Source organism: Rhincodon typus, chromosome 2, assembly GCF_021869965.1.
Source record: "Rhincodon typus isolate 14 chromosome 2, sRhiTyp1.1, whole genome shotgun sequence".
NCBI lineage: Eukaryota > Metazoa > Chordata > Chondrichthyes > Orectolobiformes > Rhincodontidae > Rhincodon > Rhincodon typus.
Window position 1 is genome coordinate 11,170,440 of NC_063333.1, and position 18,883 is coordinate 11,189,322.

Below are 18,883 nucleotides of genomic sequence, written 5' to 3' on the forward strand. Positions count from 1 at the left end.
CACACTCACATACAGATATACACACACTGATACAAACACACACACACTCACAGACAGATATACACACAGACACGCACACACACACACTCACATACAGATATACACACAGATACAAACACACAGAAATACACAGAGGCAAAGATACACACGTAGATAACCACACACAAACATACACACATATGCACACACACGCATACACAGATACATTCACATGCAGATACATCTTGTGCACACACTGATTTGACCTCTGTGGTCAACAGCAATAAGAGATATGGTGATCACTTAGTTTCTTTTGATATTCTGATTTCCTTTCAGAATCAGGTTCTGCGTCACAATTTATTGCAATCAGATTTGAAGCTGAAACAGGCATTGAAAGGGCACAGACAATTTATAACAGCTATCATTGTGGGACTTCCAAAGACGTTTTCTCCCCTGCCATAGGAGCACTGGGCAATCCAATATGCCTCTTGAGTATGTTACAGGGTTACGTGCTACTCCAAGCTCCTCCTGTGTTTTTAATGGGAGGTGAGTGGGCCAGTGTAGGAGCTCAGGAGAATTGGACCATCTGCATTGTAAGGTATCATAACATGCATCACCTTCTGAGGCCAATGCCCTTGACAGGGTTGTTTAATGCCCCTTTCCTGCAGTCAGTCAATTCTTAACCTCAGCAGACCTTGTCCACCCCATCCCCCCTTCTCCTTCCCCTCGTCCCCACACCCCCGCCCCCCAAGCCCCCAATGATATTTGCTGAAGGTCTCAGGGAATGCCAATACAATGCTGTTACAACGCTTGAAATGTCAATAAAGGGTGCCAAAGATCCTATTGTGTTGATAGTGTGACCAAAAATAGCACAGGCAACAGTGAAGGAACTTCAAATGGAGAGCAAAATGATCAAAAGCCTTCTGAAAACCACGCTCCTTTTTCATTTTAATTCACCTTCTCTTTCGGATCAAATGCAAGAATTTCAAATTTGATAAAATCAGAACAGTTAATTCTCTGTGACAAAAGCATCTCCTTGGCCAGTCACAGGCAACTGCTGAACCAGTGGGACCTTTTTCTCCTGCGGTATAATTTGTGTAAGACCATAAGATATAGGAGCAGAATTCAGCCATTCGGCCCATCAAGTCTGCTCTGCCATTCCATCCTGGCTGATATGTTTCTCAACCTCATTCTCCAGCTTCTCCCTGTAACCCTTGATCCCTTTACTAATCAAGAACCTATCTATCTCCATCATAGATACACTGAATGGCTTGGCATCTACAGCTCTCTACCAGATTCACCACCCTCTGGCAGAAGAAATTCCCCCTTGTTTCAATTCTAAAGGGTCTTCCCTTCACACTGAGGCTGTGCACTCGGGTCCTAGTCACTTCTACAGGGGAAACATCTTCTCCACATCTACTCTATCCAGGCCTCTCAGCACTCAGATTCTCCCCCCTCATCCTTTTAAACTCCATCAAGTACAGACCCAAGTCCTCAACTACCCCTCATATGACAAGCTCTTCAACCTCAGGATCATTCTCTGGATATTCTGCTCACAATGTTCCAAACGCGGTCTGAGCAGAGCCTTACACAGCCTCAGCAGTACATCTCTGCTCTTGGATTCTAGCCCTCTCTAAATGAATGCCTTTGCCTTCCTAACTGCCAACTTTTTTCTTTAATTCATTCATGGATATCGCTGGCTGGTCAGCATTTTTTGCCTATCCCTATTTGCCTTTCAGAAGGTTGTAGTGAGCTGCCTTCTTAAACCACTGTAGGCCATGTGCTGTGAGTTGACCCACAATGCTGTTAGGGAGGGAATTCCAGGATTTTTTACCCGGAGACAGTGAAGGAACGGCGATATATTTCCAAGTCAGGATGGTGAGTGGTTTGGAGGGGAACGCGAAGGTGGTGGTGTTCCCATATGTCTGCTGCACTTGTCCTTCTCAATGGAAGTGGTTGTGGGTTTGGAAGGTGCTGTTTAAGGATATTTGGTGAATTTCTGCAGTGCATCTTATGGATAGTATACACTGTTTCTACCGAGCACCAGAGGTGGAGAGAATACTTGTGTCAGTCGAGCATGTTGTCTTGTCGTGGATGATGTCAAGTGTCTTGAGTGTTGTTGGAGCTGCACTTATTCAGGCAAGTGGGGAGTATTCCATCACACTCCTGACCTGTGCCTGGTAGATGGTAGATAGGTTCTGGGGAGTCAGGAGGTGAGTTATTCCTAGCCTCTGAACTATTGTTGTAGCCATTGTGTTTATGTGGTGAGTCCAGTTCAGTTTCTGGTCAATGGTAACCCACAGGATATTGACAGTGGGGGTTTCAATGATGGCATCACCATTGAACATCAAGGGACGATGATTAGATTGTCTCCTATTGAAGATTGTCATCACCTGGCATTTGTGTGGTACGAATGTTACTTGCCACTTGTCAGCCCAAGCCTTGATATTATCCAGATCTTGTTGTATTTGAATATGGACTTCTTCAGGATCCGAGGAATCGCGAATGGTGCTGAACACTGGGGGATCATTGGCGAACATCCCCACTTCTGACCTTATGATGATGGAAAGGTCAGTGATGAAGCAGCTGAAGTTGGTTGGGCCTAGGACACTACCCTGAGGGACTCCTGCAGACACATCTAGAACTGAGATGATTGACCTTCAACAACCATAACCATCTCATAACCATCTTCCTATGTGTCAGGCATAACTCCAACCACCGGAGAGTTTGCCCCCTGATACCCATTGATTCCAGTTTTGCTCAGGCTCCTTGATGCCACACTCGGTCAAATGCAGCCTTGATGTCAAGGGCTGTCACTCTCACCTCACCTCTGGGATTCAGCTCTTTTGTCCATGTTTGAACCAAGGCTGTAATGGGGTCAGGAGTTCTAGAATCTCTAAACAGTGAAAATAGCTGAACCTTATCTACCCTGGCTTTTCCTGTTAATATCTTGAAGATTTTGACCTTGACCTTCTAAACTCTAGAGAAGAAAGGCCTAATTTGTATAGTCACTCCTCATTACTTAACTCATTACTAAGCCCAGGTTCCATTCTTGTAAACCTACACTGTACTCCCTCCAAGGCCAACAATATGTCCTTCCTCAGGTATGGCGCCCAGGTCTGCTCACATTGGGATCTAACCAGTGGATTGCATAACTGCAGCATAACCCCTGCATTGGAACCAACACATTGTTTCGTTATTGTCTTTGAGTGCTTTTGCTTTCACTTCTAAGAAAATTGAAAACGTTAGGGAAAAGAGCCAGGGAGGAAGTGTAGTGGGGTTGTGGGGTGGGGAGCAACAGCTGTTTGGGAAGACGCTGGGAGGTAGGAAGTGAATCACAAAAAAACAGGCATCCAAGTTCAGCAGGAAAGTAAATTGGAATGTTGGTCTTTATTTCAAAGGGAGTGGAGTATAAAGGTGGGGAGGTTTTGTTAAAACTGCACAAAGCTCTAGTCAGATAGCAGCTGGAACATTGTGAAGAGGTTTGGTTGCCTTATTTGAGGAAAGATTGGAGGCAGCCCAGAAAAGGTTCACTTGGCTGACATTAGGTATGAAGGGATTGTTTTATAAAGAAATATTGAGCATATTGAGCTTATTGGAACAAAGAAGAATGAGAGGCGACCTTATTAAAGCACGCAAGATTCTTGGGGGACTTGACAGAGTAGATGGGAAAGGTTGCAAGAGAGTCGAAGACCAGAGGATACAATCTCAGGGTAAGGGGTTGCACATTTAAGACTGAGATCAGAAGGAATTTCTTCTCCCAGATAGTAGTGAATCCATGGAATTCTTACAGCATATGCGTTGTCGAGGCTGGGTTTTAAGGATGAAATCCAAATTTTTAATCAGTAAGGGAATGAAGGGTTCTGGGGAAAAGGCAGAAAAGTGGAGTCGATGATTATCAGATCAGCCATGATCTCATTGAATGGCAGAGCAGATGCGATGGGCTGAATGGCCTATATTCTGCTCCTACACCTTATAGTCTTATCATGCAATATAACACCAATGAACGTCTTCAGGAATCAATGGCCTTTTGAATGTACACGACCCAACATAAGAGAGCAGAAACAAACAGTACACAGGCCACTGGAAGGACAGCTTCACTGGGTGAATGATCTTTGGCAGCATTGTCCTTTTTGTCCTTCTGTACTAGGAACAGGCATGCACTGTATTTGAAAGATAATGGGAAGTGGGTCCAGAGGACAGAGCTCAGAATATCATTGATTGCTGCGTAGCTACCTTATGGTTGCTGCAAGAAAATCCTCTGTAAACATGAAATTTAATTTCAGCCAAACGTACGTTTACTTTAGCAATATCAATATTTGGACGAAGTAACCAGATAACCCAGATGTTCATTAGGATTAGGTTGAGGGGGGAGGGTGGAGGAGGAGGCTAGAGGGAAGGGCAATCAGAATATATTCAATCATGCTTTGCCTATTAAAGGCATCTTCCAAAATTTGCATCACCCCTTTGTAAATTTGGACACTTGCAATGTCTCCCAGTTACGAGGACTTTGGTTTGGAATGGGGATATGGTGGATTTTGAATGGAACATAATTGGAGGTTCCAGAGTCGAAGATTAAGCAAGACGCAAGCATCGTTTACCTTGCTCTGAGCAGAGAGGACCCTTTCACATCTTAATTTACACCCATTTTACATCTCTTTTTCTCTTTCTGCACCATTAACAACCTCTTTGCACAACTCTGTCAAAAGTATGAAAAAACAATTGACCAACTCCTTTCAGTTCTGAAGAACAGTTTTCTTTTAACTCATTCACAGGATGTTAGCAACACCAGCTAGGCCAATGCTTATTGCCGAGAGAGCAATTAAGAGTCAGCCATGTAGAATCATAGAATCCCTATACTGTGGAAGCAGGCCATTCCACCCATCACGTCCATGCCAACCCTCCGAAGAGCATCCCACCCAGACCCACTCCCCCACTCTAACCCTGTAACCCTGCACTTACCATGACTATTCCACCTAACCTGCACATCCCTGTTCACTGTGGATAATTTACCATGGTCAACCCACCTAACCTGTTACTGTGGGCCTGGAGTCACATGTAGGCCAAACTGGGTGAGGATGGCAGATTTCCTTCCCGATAAAGCATGAGTGAACCTAATGGGACTTTCCCCTGACGCTCATCACATGACACTTAGCCTGAATTCAAATTCCACCATCTACCATGGCAGGGTTCGAGCCCAGGTTCCCAGAAAGATACCCAGGTCTCTGGGATAAATAGGCTGGCAATAAAGCCACTAGGCCATCACCTCCCCCCTACACTGTTCTCCAAACAATAACTCTGTTTCCCTCCCCAGACCTGCTGAGTTTCTCCAGTGTTCTCTGTTGTTTGTTTCAGATTTCCGGTGTCTGCAGGATTTTCCTTTTATTTTCCGGATTTTATGGTCATGCTTTCAACAAGTTGGAACATCTCAAAGCTCTCTTCACAGGATAACTTGATCCTGGAGCCTTGTCAGGAAATGTTCGGTTGGGTGATTAAATGTTGGGTCAGAAAGGTGAATTTGAAGGAGTGGTCGAAAGTTGGAAGGAGGCATAGAACGATAGAATATAAATTCTGCAAGGTCTACATAGCTGAAGAAATGGCCACCAGTGCTGGGCTGAAGATAATGAAGGAGGGTAAAGAGGTCAGAAATGGGGGAATGTAGAGATCTGAAAGGGTTGTAGGGTTGTAGGAGGTTAGAGATTGGGAGGGATGGAAGGAATTCAAAACAAGATGAGAACCTCATGTGAACCTAATGGGGAGGCGATGGCCTAGTGGAATTATCGCTGGACTGTTAATCCAGAGACCCAGCTCTGGGGACGTGGGTTTGAATCCCACCGTGGCAGAAGGTGGAATTTGAATTCAATAAAAATATCTGGAATTAAGAATCTAATGATGACCGTGAATCCATTGCCGATTGTCGGGAAAAACCCATCTGCTTCACTAATGTCGTTTAGGGAAGGCAACTGCCATCCTTACCTGGTCTGGCCTACATCTGACTCCAGACCCACAACAATGTGGTTGATTTTGAACTGCCCTCTGGGTAATTAGGGATGGGCAATAAATGCTGGCTAGCCAGCAACACTGTCATCCCATTAAAGGATAAAAGGAAAAAAAAAGTCCCCACATACTTTGAGGTAAATCGCATTGATAGTGCAGGATCTTACAACACAAAAGGAAGGCAAATCATTTTGAGAAGTTGGGGCCATTCTCCTTTAGAGAAGGAGACTGAGGGGAGATCTGATCAAAGTTTTCAAAATCGTGAGTGGGCTGGATAGAGTAGAAAGGGAGAGGCTGTTGCTGATTGTAAAAGGAACAAGGACAAGAGGGCAAAGATTTAACGTGATGCGCCTAAGAAGCAACAGTGATGTGAAAAGAAACCTTTTTCACTCAGCGAGTAGTTAGGGCGTGGAATGCACTGCCTGGAAATGTGGTGGAGGCAGGTTCAACTGAGGCTTTCCAGAAGGTATTGGATGGTCGTTTACATAGTAAGGTTGCGCAGGGATATGGGGAACAGGCAGAAGATTGGCTCCATGCAATACCACCAGTGAAGCATGAAGGGCCAAATGGCCTCCTTCTGCAAAGTAACAATTTTATGGTTCTGTGATTTCTAGGTCACAGAATCATTCCTAAACCTGCAGCCCATTTTCTTTCATTTAAAACTGGATCAGACGAGGGCAACTCAGAAAAAGGAAGTAGGCCGGGGGGGTAGGCAGCAACAGCCTCAGATACAAGATGAGGCTCAGCAGTAGTTTGAGAGGACAGAGGGAGCTGAGGGTATGAGTTTTCCTTTCCAATGGTGATACCGTGGTTACAACAGTCTCAAAATGGGCAAGAGTTATCTGGGAGAATAAAGAGGTGTGGACAATCTGAAGAGAATAGGTGTGAATGGAGGACGTTGAGTGGCTAGATGTTGGGTGGAAAAGAGCTGGAGAGTCAACGTGATGGCCCTAATTAAGATGACAATAGGCAGATGAGGTCAAGGAAGAGAGGCAAGTGTCAAGTTAAAGACTGAAAAGTCAATAGGAGTCAAGTGGAAGGATATGACTATCTACCAAAGCTAAAAGTGTAGGTTGCTAGGCAAACAGGGCCTAAGGATAAGGCTGATGGTGGGACAAAGGCATCTAACCATCAGATTCTCCTTACAGGGAGAATCCAAAACTGGAGGGCACAGGGTTAAGGTGAGAGGGGAAAAATTTACTTGAGGGACCTGAGGGATAACTTTTTCATGTAGAGGCTGGTGCGTGTATGGAATGAGCTGTTAGAGGAAGGGCACATGAATAGAAAAGGTTTAGAGGGATATGGGCCAAATGCTGGCAAATGGGACTAGGGCAGTTTAGGACATCTGATCGGCATGGACAAGTTGGACCAAAAGGCCAATTTCTGTTCTGCCTAACTCTATGACTCTGATCTTGAACAAAATAATAGTTTTGCTTGAGCTGGTCATTAGTAGCTCTCAAAGTAAATGGCCAGTGTAGTCAGTCACCAGGGATAATTTACAGCCAATGATAGATTTGAACTCACAGAGATAACTAAAACATCAGGGGGAAGAGTGGGCAGTGAGGGACGCTGCAGCCTGTAGGCCCATCTTCATCGAGGTAGTCCTGGAGCAGATTGACAACGGGTAGTGGGAGAGGAATTAGGAAAACCGAAGAGGAAGCTGACAGGTGTTGGAGCCTTATTTCTGCCCATGAGTGAGTGAGAGGGGCATTTTAAGGAAAAAAAAGCATGTGTCCTTTCCCTGGCTTTTCATTGAGCATTTGGCAAAAGAGTCAAGATCATGACAAAAAAGTCAGCCTCTTTTCAAACTCCCAAATCCAACTTCTGCCTCTGTTAACTCTGTACCCAGATTTGCCCAGTTCCAACTCCCTTTTAAAATTATTGATGGAATCAGCTCCCCGTCACCTCATCAGTTAGAACGTTCTAGATGACCACAGTCCACTGAGGGGACAAACGGTGCTGAGGTACGCTGGCAACGAGTGATTAGGTTGCATATTGAAACAACACCGGTGGGTTACGGTATGTGGCAGAAGAAGAAGCAAAGTCTCGCCATTTCAAAGTGTTCAGAGAGTAGGACTGAAGAATAGAACACTGTACAATGTACAATGAAGCGAAAGGAAGGACTGTGTCTGTAATGTGGCAGCAACAAGGGATAACTGGCTACAGTAGTATTGAAGGCCTCAACTACACCTGCTCAACCACATTTCTAGGCCGTGCTTTCCACACCCTAACTAATCAACGCGTGCAGAAGGTTTTTCTCAAATCATCCATGCTTCATTAGCATATCACTTTCAATCTTTGAAAGGATATCGATCATAAGGAGATAAATGGAGTCAAGGCCACAACTTGAGGCTGAGCCATTGAATATGTTCAAGGCTGAGACAGACAGAATTTTAATCAGGGATAACAGGGATAGGGTAAAAAAGTGTAGTCAAGGATTATCAGATCAGCTATAATATAGTCTTCTCACTGAATGGCAGAACAGACTTAATCCAGAATGCCTGGAAGCAGGCCATTCAGCCCATCAGGTCCACACTGACCCTCCAAAAAGCATCCCACCCAGACCCAGCCCCTTACCCTATCCCAGGGACCCTGCATCTACCATGGTCAATCCACCTAACCTACACATCTTTAGACTGTGGGAGGAAACCAGAGCAATCTCACACAGACGTGGGAAGAAGGTGCAAACTCCACATACACAGATGCCTCAGGCTGGAATCAAACCCAGGTCCCTGGCACTATAAGGCAGCAGTGCTAACCACTGAACCACAGTGCCACCTGAATGAGCCAGCTGATCGATTTCTGCTCCTACGTCATATGATCTTGTAAAAATCAACCATGAAGGGAGGTCATGGCTCAGTGGCATTATCGGTAGACTGTTCATTCAGAGAATCAGGTAAGGCTCTGGGAACTCGGGTTCAAATCCTGTCACGGCAGATGGTGGAGTTTGAATGCAATAGACGTTTAGAATTTAATGATGACCATGAATCCATTGTGATTGTTGGGGAAGAAACCATCTGGTTCACTAATGTCCTTTAGGGAAGGAAACTGCCATTCTTATCTGGTCTGGCCTACATGTGACTTCAGACACACAGCAATGTGGTTGACTTTTAACTGCCCTCTGGGAAATTAAGGATGGGCAATAAATGCTGCCTAGCCAGTGACACCTTCATCCCGTGAACAAATAACTTCTAAAATATGCTCTAACTGCGCAACAAAACATATCACGGAGTTGAATGGCTTCCCCCCACTCCTGGAGGTCTTACCTTAAGCAGTTTTGACATCTCCAGCTTACCTTTGTTGTTAATGAATTCTTCGAATGTTTCATTCCAGGGCCAAATGTAATCCCCTGTCTCATTAATCACAGTCTCACCGAATATTCGCCAGTCCTGCACACATTTCTGACGCAAGTTCCCCATGAAAAGCTGAAGACCAATGAGTGCAAAGACACTTAAGCAGAACACAGTCAGAATCATGACATCGGCTAGCTTTCTCACGGATTGTATCAATGCACCTACAATGGTTTTTAAGCCTGCAAGGAAACATTAGAACATTTAGCTCAGTAGAGATGGCACGTAGTCAATGTTTTCAGGAAATTAACTCAAGTAGATTGACGATGTAGTGTTTCTTTTCACTACTGTGTAACAGACACCATTTAGACTTTGCTAAGAAAGAGCTAAGAATGGAAAAGCCCCTATTTTATTCACATTGCAACAGGCCTAATTTCCCCTTCCCTCTGGAAGTGGTGAGAAAGGATGGTCACTGGCCAAGTTGGCCCTGGTGAGCTATGCACCCACTTCTCACCATCTCATTTCATAGAATCCCTATGGTGTGGAATCAGGCTATTCAGCCCAACAAGTCCAGACTAACCCTCCAAAGAGTATCCCACCCAGACCCATCCACCTGTAACCCTGCATTTCATAGAATCCCTACAGCATGGAAACAGGCCCTTCGGCCCAACAGGTCCACACCGTACCTCAGAGCATCCCACCCAGACCCATTCCCCCTGTAACCCACCTAATCTACACATCCCTGAACACTACGGGCAATTTAGCATGGCCAATCCACCTCACCTGCACATCTTTGGACTGTGGGAGGAAACCGGAGCACCCGGAGGAAACCCACGCAGACCCGGGGAGAATGTGCAAACTCCACACAGACAGTCGCCCGAGGGTGGAATCGAACTCAGATTCCTATCACAGTGAGGCAGTACTGCTGACCAGTGAGCCACCGTGCCACCCGCGCATGGAGGTCCATGGGCAGTCATCTTGATCCACTGCCAGTTAAGACCCTCTGGTAAGCAACTAAAGGCTCCTTAAGGGCTTCAACAAGCCCACCTCCCTGATCACCTGGCGTTCCAGCCGCTGTGTGGGCGTGGCTAATTTCCTGACTCAGAAACCAGGGTAAGCCCCCTGTCTGCCAGGTTTGGCTGGGGCTAGGGAGGGGGATTCTGGGGGCAATCAGAGGCAGGGAAGCAGTTACCAAACACAAGAGCAAATTGAGGGAGAAGGTGTGCTCTCTCGTGTGAACATCTGAGCCAGCAGCAGCTGTAAGTTCCCTAAGTCCGCTCTGCCATTTCTTAAGATCACAGCCTGTCTAATTGGAAACTCAGACCCACATTCCCACCTACTCCCAATAACCTTTCACCCCTTGGTTTAACAAGAATCTATCTAACCCCTGCCTTAAAGATATGCAAGGAATCCGATTCCAACATCTTTTTAGGAAATGAGTCCCAAAAACTCATGACCCACTGAGAGAAAAAAATTCACCTTATCTCTTTGAAATGAGTGACCACTTAATTTCTGACCGCGACCCCTAATTCTTAATTCTCCTCTAAGAGGAAACATCCTCTCCAGATCCATTGTATCAATACCCCTCAGGATCATATATGCTTCAATCAATTCAACTTTTAGTCTCCTAAATTCTGCAGATATGAGCCAAGCCTGTTTGGCTTTATTCATAAAACAACACACTCATTCCAGGTATTAGTCTAGTAAACTTTCTCTGAATTGCTTCTAACATATTTACATCTTTCTTTAAACAAGGAGTTAAATACTGTGCATAGTATTCCAGATATGACCTTACCAGTGCCCTATAAAACTGGAGCATAACCTTTACACTTCTGTATTCAATTCCCACATGATAAATGATGACATTCTATTCATTTTGCTAATTACTTGCTTAACCTGCACACTAACCTTTTCTGATTCATGCACTTGTACACCCAGATCCCTCTGCATCTCAGAGCTCTGGATTATTGATTTCCGCTAAGAATCTTTCTCTTTGTAAAAAACAAGGAGTTAATTTACAAACGAAGGGCAAGATTCACTTTGTGTACCAAAGTGGAAACACGTTTGGAATGAGCGAACTTGTTGTTCTAAAATTTATTCTCAGAGAGCTCGATTACTACTAGAAATGTGTCTAGAAATTCTGCTGGGCCATGAAATGGATTAAAGATGCTAAGAGCACAAAATCATATCAGAACTGAACTAAAAAAAAGAAAATAGGGAGGGATAGCTGAGGATCTGCAGAGTACATTGTCAAGACTAGTCATTGTCATTGTCAAACAGAGACGGAGGAGGAGAGAAGAAGGGATGACAGGATTAAGATTAACAGACTAAATGGATATTTTCCTATTTGCCATTTTTCTAAAAGAATGAATGTCTCCAAACATCCTGAAACATTGCTGCACAGATAGCAGAGAAACAGACCATTTGACCCAACTGGACCACGCAAGTCTTCATGCTCTGTATAGAGTCTCCTCAGACAAATTTATATCAGCCAATTTTTCAACTCACTCTAATATTCAATAATGTCCTTTAGGCAAGGAAATCTGCCATCCTTAGTCTGGCCTGCATGTGACTCTAGACCCACAACAATGTGTTTACTCTTACCTGCCCTTTGAAAAGGCCTAGCAAACCATCCAGTCTGACCAAACCACTAGCGACATGCTGTTGTTTCTGTCAGTTAGATCTCCTGATATTGATCTAACTGACAGAAACAACAGCAAACCAGGCTCTGTTGTCCCTGCAAAGTCTTCCTTACCAACATCTGATGGCTTATGTTACAACTTTTTTATTCGTTGATGGGATGAGGCCATCACTGGCTAGGCCAACATTTATCGTCCATCCCTAGTTACCCAGACGGCAGTTATGAGTCAACCACATTGCTGTGGGCTTAGAGTCACATGTCGGCCAGACCAGGTAAGGATGGCAGTTTTCTTCCCTAAAGGGCATTAGTGAATCTGATGGGTTTTTCCAACAATCGACAATAGATTCATGGTCACTATTAGACTCCAAATTTCAGGTTTTAATGAATTCAAATTCCACCATCCTGGTTCTCACTCTAACGTGAGCATTTATTTCTCAAAAACATAGGAAAGAGAGAAGCTATTCAGCCCCTCAAGCCTGTTCCACAGATGCTCTCTATCTAAACCCTCTCTGCACCCACCTTGGTTTCTTATCCCTCAACACGGTCACCCACCAGAAATTTATTAATCTTGATTCTGGCCCTTTCGATTTCCTTGCCTTTCCAGCTTGTATTTTTGCAGGACAGAGTTCCTGATTGCCCTTCATATTTAATATCACCTTCCAAATAACCCAGTTCCAATTTCAAGTGCCCCTTTCTTCTGCACTTCAGAGAACTATCAATCATGATTTAACCTTTAAAGTCCATCAGAGTCAAGTAATCAATTCAATCCTTGTCTCCATCTGAAGGGAGTAGTGTCAACATTCATAGATTCTCACAGCACAGAAAAGGCCCTTCAGCCAATCAATTACCACTAAAGGTGCGCTAATCCCAATTTCCTGTACTTACCCCATATCCTTGAAAGTTATGATATTGTCACAATATTCGAACTCCAAATTATAGGGGGTAAAGCAACGCTTTGTTATTTGGTTATATAGCCAATAATGCATCTCAGTAATGTTCAGCTAATACTGTTCATGACAGCCTCATATTGGCAGGGAAACGTTGCAGAAACAATCAATAAGATGCTCCACAATAAATAGTGTTGCCACATTTCACAATACCTTGCAATTATCTGCTTTCGCAGCTCTCTGCCACCTGGCCCAGTCTAATCATTGGACTGCATGCTGCCAATCTCCCCTGAACTAGGCCGAGTAGGTACCATCCCAGAAGCCTCCGCAGAGCAGCGAAAGCCAATTATTGGAAATGGGAGGATAGCACATCCCTTAGAAGCAGGGAGGCTCTTTCCACTGGTGGGTGAAACTAGAACTAGAGGGCAAAGCCTCAAAATAAGGGGGAGCAGATTCAGGACTGAGCTGAGGAGGAACTTTTCACCCAAATGGTTGTGAACGTGTGGAATTCCCTGCCCAGCGAAGCAGTTGAGGCTACCTCGTTGAATGTTTTTGAGGCAAAGATAGATAGATTTTTGAAGAGTAAAGGAATTAAGGGTTATGGTGAGTTGGCAGGTAAGTGAAGCTGATCAGCCATGATCTTATTAAATGGCCAAACCTGCTCCTATTCCTTATGTTCTTACCCAACCTGAAAGATTACTGAGGGCTATGCAGGAATGTAGATTTGACATTAACATCAGATCAGCCATGATCTTATTGAATGGCGGAGCAGGCTCAAAGGGCCAAGTGGCCGACCCTTGTTCCTTGTTCATATGTTCATAACCTTCTGAATTCATGGAAACATTCCTCAGTTGTACATGGTAGGAAAAGTAGACAGGTCTTGTATTCTAGTGACTTCAATGAAGTGTCAACCATGGTTCAGTCAATGTCACCTAAGCTTTAGGAACCATCAGGTTGATGGTTCAAGTCTCCCACCAGAAAAATGAGCAAAATTCTAACCTGGCACTCCAGTACAGTATGAGAGGAGCTGCCTTCCTGACAAGGGGACAAACCGTGATTTTGTTTATGGGCATTCATCACTTAGAGGAGGAGTAGTCCTCTAAACTAATGTATTTTATTCAGTCGTGGAATGTGGGCATCAATAGCTGGGCCTGCATTTATTGCCCATCCCTAATTGCCCTTAGATTCAATGACACCACTTTCTCAGCCCTTTCAGAGGGCAGTTATGAGTCAACCACATTTTTGTGTGTCTAGAGTCATTTGTAGGCGAGAGACCAGGGAAGGACAGCAGTTTCCTTCCCTAAAAGGACATTGGTGAACCAGATAAGTTTTTATGACAAACCGATAATGGTTTCATGGTCGTCACTAGACTTTAATTCCAGATTCTAATTGAATTCAAGTTTCACCGTCTGCTGCAGTGGGATTTGAACCCAGGTCCCCAGAACATTACCTGCGATTACTAGCCCATTGCCTCCTTTTAAATGATATATATTGAGCAGCTCAGGAATTTGGACCTTGACTGGCTAAAGTCCATTGGAATGAGAGGTGATCACATGGAAACATGATAGTCTAAAGAGGCTTAGCAGTTTCAACTGGAAATTCTACTCCTATGAAACTAACACCATTGCTAAATATCATCAATTTTATCTGCTATTGCAACTGTTTGGTTAGCTAGGTGTCCAATAGCAGCATTTTTAGTCTACATTTCAAGTCAAAAAATCCATATCCATGTTCAGATGTTAACAATCCAGGGATATTTATCATTGATACAAAAACCGAAAGAACTGTAGATGCTGTAAATCAGGAGCAGAGACAGAAGTTGCTGGAAAAGCTCAGCAGGTCTGGCAGCATCTGTGAAGAAAAAAATTCAGAGTTAACATTTCAGGTCTGGTGACATTCTGAGGAAGGGTCACCGGACCTGAAACATTAACTCTGATTTTTTTCTTCACAGATGCTGCCAGACCTGCTGAGCTTTTCCAGCAACATTGGTTTCTGTATCATTGATATAGTGTACCTGATCATTATTGTATAAACTAACTGGTGCATTTTTCTGATCTTCTTCCTGATAATGCTTAAAACCCAAGAATGGAGTTTACCTTGTTGCTTGAGATGATCAGCAAATATTATAACCAGAAGTACTGTCCCATCTCACTTAAGATATCACATAAGATTTATACTGCCTAAGATATATCAATGGTACTGAGCTGGAGATGGTCAAGAGCATCAAGTTCCTAAGAGGGATGATCACCAACAATCTGTCCTGGTCCACCCACAAGAATGCACAACAATGCCTCTACTTCCTCAGGGGGCTAAAGAAACTCAGCATGCCCACAAGGAGTCTTACCAAATTCTTATAGATGCACCATAGAAAGCTATCTGGACGCATCACTAGTATAGCAACTGCTCTGCCCAGAACCATAACATATGACAGAGAGTTGTGAACACATCCCAGACTATCACGCAAGCTAATGTTCCATCTACACCTCTCGCTGCCTCAGAAAGGTAGCCAACATCATCAAAGACCTCTCCCACCCCGGTTATAATCTCTTCCAACGTCTTCCGTTTGGTCAGAAGATACAAAAGCTTAAACACACATACTAACAGATTGAAGAACAGCTTGTTATTAGTCTTCTGAATGGACCTCTCAAATTTTAAATTTAATGTTGATCTCGCTGTTTGTGCACCTTCTCTGCAGCTGTGACATTGTATTCCTCGCTCTGTTCTATTACCCTAATGCACTTTGTACGGTATGATCTGCCTATACTGCACGCAAAACAAACCTTATCACTGTACCTAGGTACATGCGACAATAATATATCAAATCAAATATATAATAGAATGACTACAAGCATTAAAATAGCAGCTGAGAGTCTTAGTTGGAATCACTGAAGAGTAAACTCAGTGATTAAAATATTGTTCATATCCATAAGGAGATGTTTCCCTTTAAAATATTACACTCAGCCTTTGTCTTTTAATTTATTTTTCAAAGCTACAGAAGGTGCACTCTGCTCAACAAGTATAAATATATACTGTTTGCAATATCAACCTTCGCTGAATTGAGCCACACTCTGGCACATTTCTCCCCCTCAAAACTTTGATGCAATATCTCTTATACAAACAAAATGATTATGCGTGGGGTGAAGGTAATTTAAATATAGAGCCCTAGCTAAATAATGATCAAGCAAGCATCAGGGAGCAGAAAAAAATGTGACCCTAATGAGTGAATTTAATTTTCACGTCGACTAGGTGAAGCATAATAGTTGCAGTTGGAACAGTAATAAATTATTGGATATATCCAGACCAGCTTTCATTTTTTTTTCAGTCTTTCATGGCATGTGGATGTTGTTGGTGAGATCAACATTTGTTGCCCATCCCTAATTGCTGTTGACCTGAGAGGCTTGCTGGGCTCTTTTGAAGGGCTGTTAAGAGTCAAACACTGTGCTGCAGGCCTGGAGTCACATGTAGGCCAAACCAGGCAAGAATTCCTTCCCTGAAGAATATTAGCGAACCTGATGGGGGTTTGATGACAAATTGCTGAGAAGTTTATGGTCACTGTTGCCTGAGACTAGCTTTCCATTCTGTCAAGGGATATTTTATGGGGCAAATTATTTTGAGATTTACATTGGCGAAGGGATCAAGTAACAGCTCAAAAAGATTGGCAAAAAAGAAACAGTGGTGAAGAACAGAATTGTTTTCATGTAATGAGGGATTTCGATGTGGAATGCATTGCCTGAGAGCAGTGGGGACAGAGTCAATTGTGCCATTCAAAAGAAATTTAAATAGCTTTCTGAAGAAGAAAAAAATCTCAGGGCTGAAGAAAGAATACACCATGTGAGAAGGAATAGGTGAGTTGTTCCAGTTAAGAGCATGCACAGGCAAAATGGGCCAAATGGCCTCCATCTGTGCTATCCTACGATTGTCTAACCATTCTATGCTTCTGTACAATCATCAAGGAACCTGCCTCCCTAAATTTAGCAATGGGTAAGGGACCAAGATTTGTTAACAACATGTAAGGGAGCATCTTGCAAACAATGACTGTAACAGAAAAGAATTCCATGTTTCATTTGAGAGGAAGAAGGGAAAATTAAAATGAAACAGGACTTTTCAGAAGGAGGGTCTTTCTCACCCACTGCACAAAGCACTGACTGAGGCGCATATCCCTACTGACCAGAGCAGCTCACTGTGAAGTCTCAAATGGCAAATGATGTGACTTTGGCCCTTCCTTGGGAAGAGGTCCATGTCAGAGAGCCATCAGACTCTGTCATCCCAGCGGAAGCAATGGCCAGGGCCAGTACAGTAAGCAGCCCCCCAGAGTCCGAGCCCTGAATATCCAGGATCTCATGGTAGCGAGGGGAGGCGAGGCTTGGAGGGGCGTTAGAGGATGGTGGTGAGAGGTGGGAGGGATGCCACAGAGTCATACAGTGCAGAAACAGACCTTTCAGTCCAACCAATCCATGTGCTTGATACGGAGGCCAGGTAATATTGAACAGTAGCAGAGGGAAAAGCATGCTGAATGGGGAATGCCGGTAAGAGAAATAAACATAAATACCACTGGGACTTAAGAAGGGAGGAATAGAGAAACTAGGAAATTTATGGCTTTTCAGTTTGGTACCAATTGTGGGGAGGTTACTGGAAGGGTAAGTGTTAGGCATCACTAACACAGAGTGACTAATTTACCAGGATGTTGCCAGGAATGGAATTATAAGGGGAAGTTGGATAGGCTGGGACTTTTTATCACTGTAGCGTGGAAGGTTGAGAGGTGGCCTTCTGGAGGTTTATAAAGTAATGAGGGGTATAGATAAGGTGAATGGCTGGTGTGCTTTCCCTAGGGTGGGGGATTTCAAGATTAGGGGGCTTATTTTTAAGGTGAGAGGAGAGAGATTTAAAGAAGACATGAGGGGCAATTTTTTGACACAGAGTGGTTCAGGTTGATTTTGATTTTGATTTTATTGTCACATGTACCGAAGTAAAGTGAAAAGTTTTGTTTACGAGCAGTACAGGCAGCTCATAGTAAGCAAGGATGTACAGATCAGAAGTTGTAAAGAAAAAACTTAGACAGAGGCCTACAGGTTACATTGCACAGGGCATGCACCAGGTGAGGTCAACTTTAGCAAGATCAGTGTTATTTGAGGCTAGGGAGTCCATTCATCAGTCTAACAATGGCTGGAAAGAAGCTGTTCCTGAACCTGCTTGTATGTATGTTCAGGCTTCTGTATCTTCTGCCTAACAGAAGAGGCTGTAGGAGATCATTACCGGGATGCAATGGGTCTTTGATGATGTTGGCAGCCTTTCCATGGCAGCGAGCCGTGTAAATGGAGTCCATGGATGGAAGGTTGGATTCCGTGATGGTCTGGGCTGTGTACATCCCCTTCTGTAGTTTCTTATGGTCCTGGGCAGAGCAGTTATCATACCAGACCGTTATGCACGCGGGCAGTATGCTTTCAATGGTGCATCTGTGGAAGTTGGTGAGGAACTTTATGGAGATGCCAAATTTCCTGAGCTGCCTGAGGAAGAAGAGGCGCTGTAGTGCCTTCTTGACTGTCGCATTTACGTGGGAAGTCCAGGACAGGTCGTCGGTTATCGTCACTCTGAGGAACTTGACACTGTCCAGCCTCTTAACCTCAGTTCCGTTGATGTGTGGAATGAACCGCCAGAGGAAGTGGTGGATGCAGGTACAGTTTATAACATATATATGTTATATATTTAAAAGACATTTGGATAAGTACATGAATGGGAAAGGTTCGGAGGGATATGGGCCAAGTTTAGTTTGGGAACAGGATCAGCATGGACTGGTTGGACCGAAGGGTCTGTTTCCCTGTTTTATGACTGTATGACTCCATGACTGAACACATGAGTACCAGTTAATGAAGGAGTTTTGAGAGGGGTTCGTGTAACTGATGGCAGAGAGGCTCCAAGTGCCATCCACATGAGCTTCCAAAAGTAACTTTATAAAAATCAGAAATAAATCAAGTGCTATAGATCCTGGCGATCTGAAACAACAACAGAAATTTCTGGTGAAACTCAGCAGCTCTGGCAGCATCTGTGAAAAGAAAACAGATTAACATTTCAGACTCCTCAGTTTCAGTAGA

General features: G+C 43.9%; 1 protein-coding gene across 1 annotated transcript in view; it reads right to left on the reverse strand.

The window, feature by feature from the left end:
• Positions 1-18,883, reverse strand: part of LOC109921859 (sodium channel protein type 4 subunit alpha-like) — a 1,322,739-nt gene that overhangs the window by 1,271,528 nt on the left and 32,328 nt on the right. Inside the window, 1 exon segment of the mRNA XM_048618339.1 lies at positions 9,272-9,508. Coding sequence (XP_048474296.1) covers positions 9,272-9,508 — 237 coding nt within the window.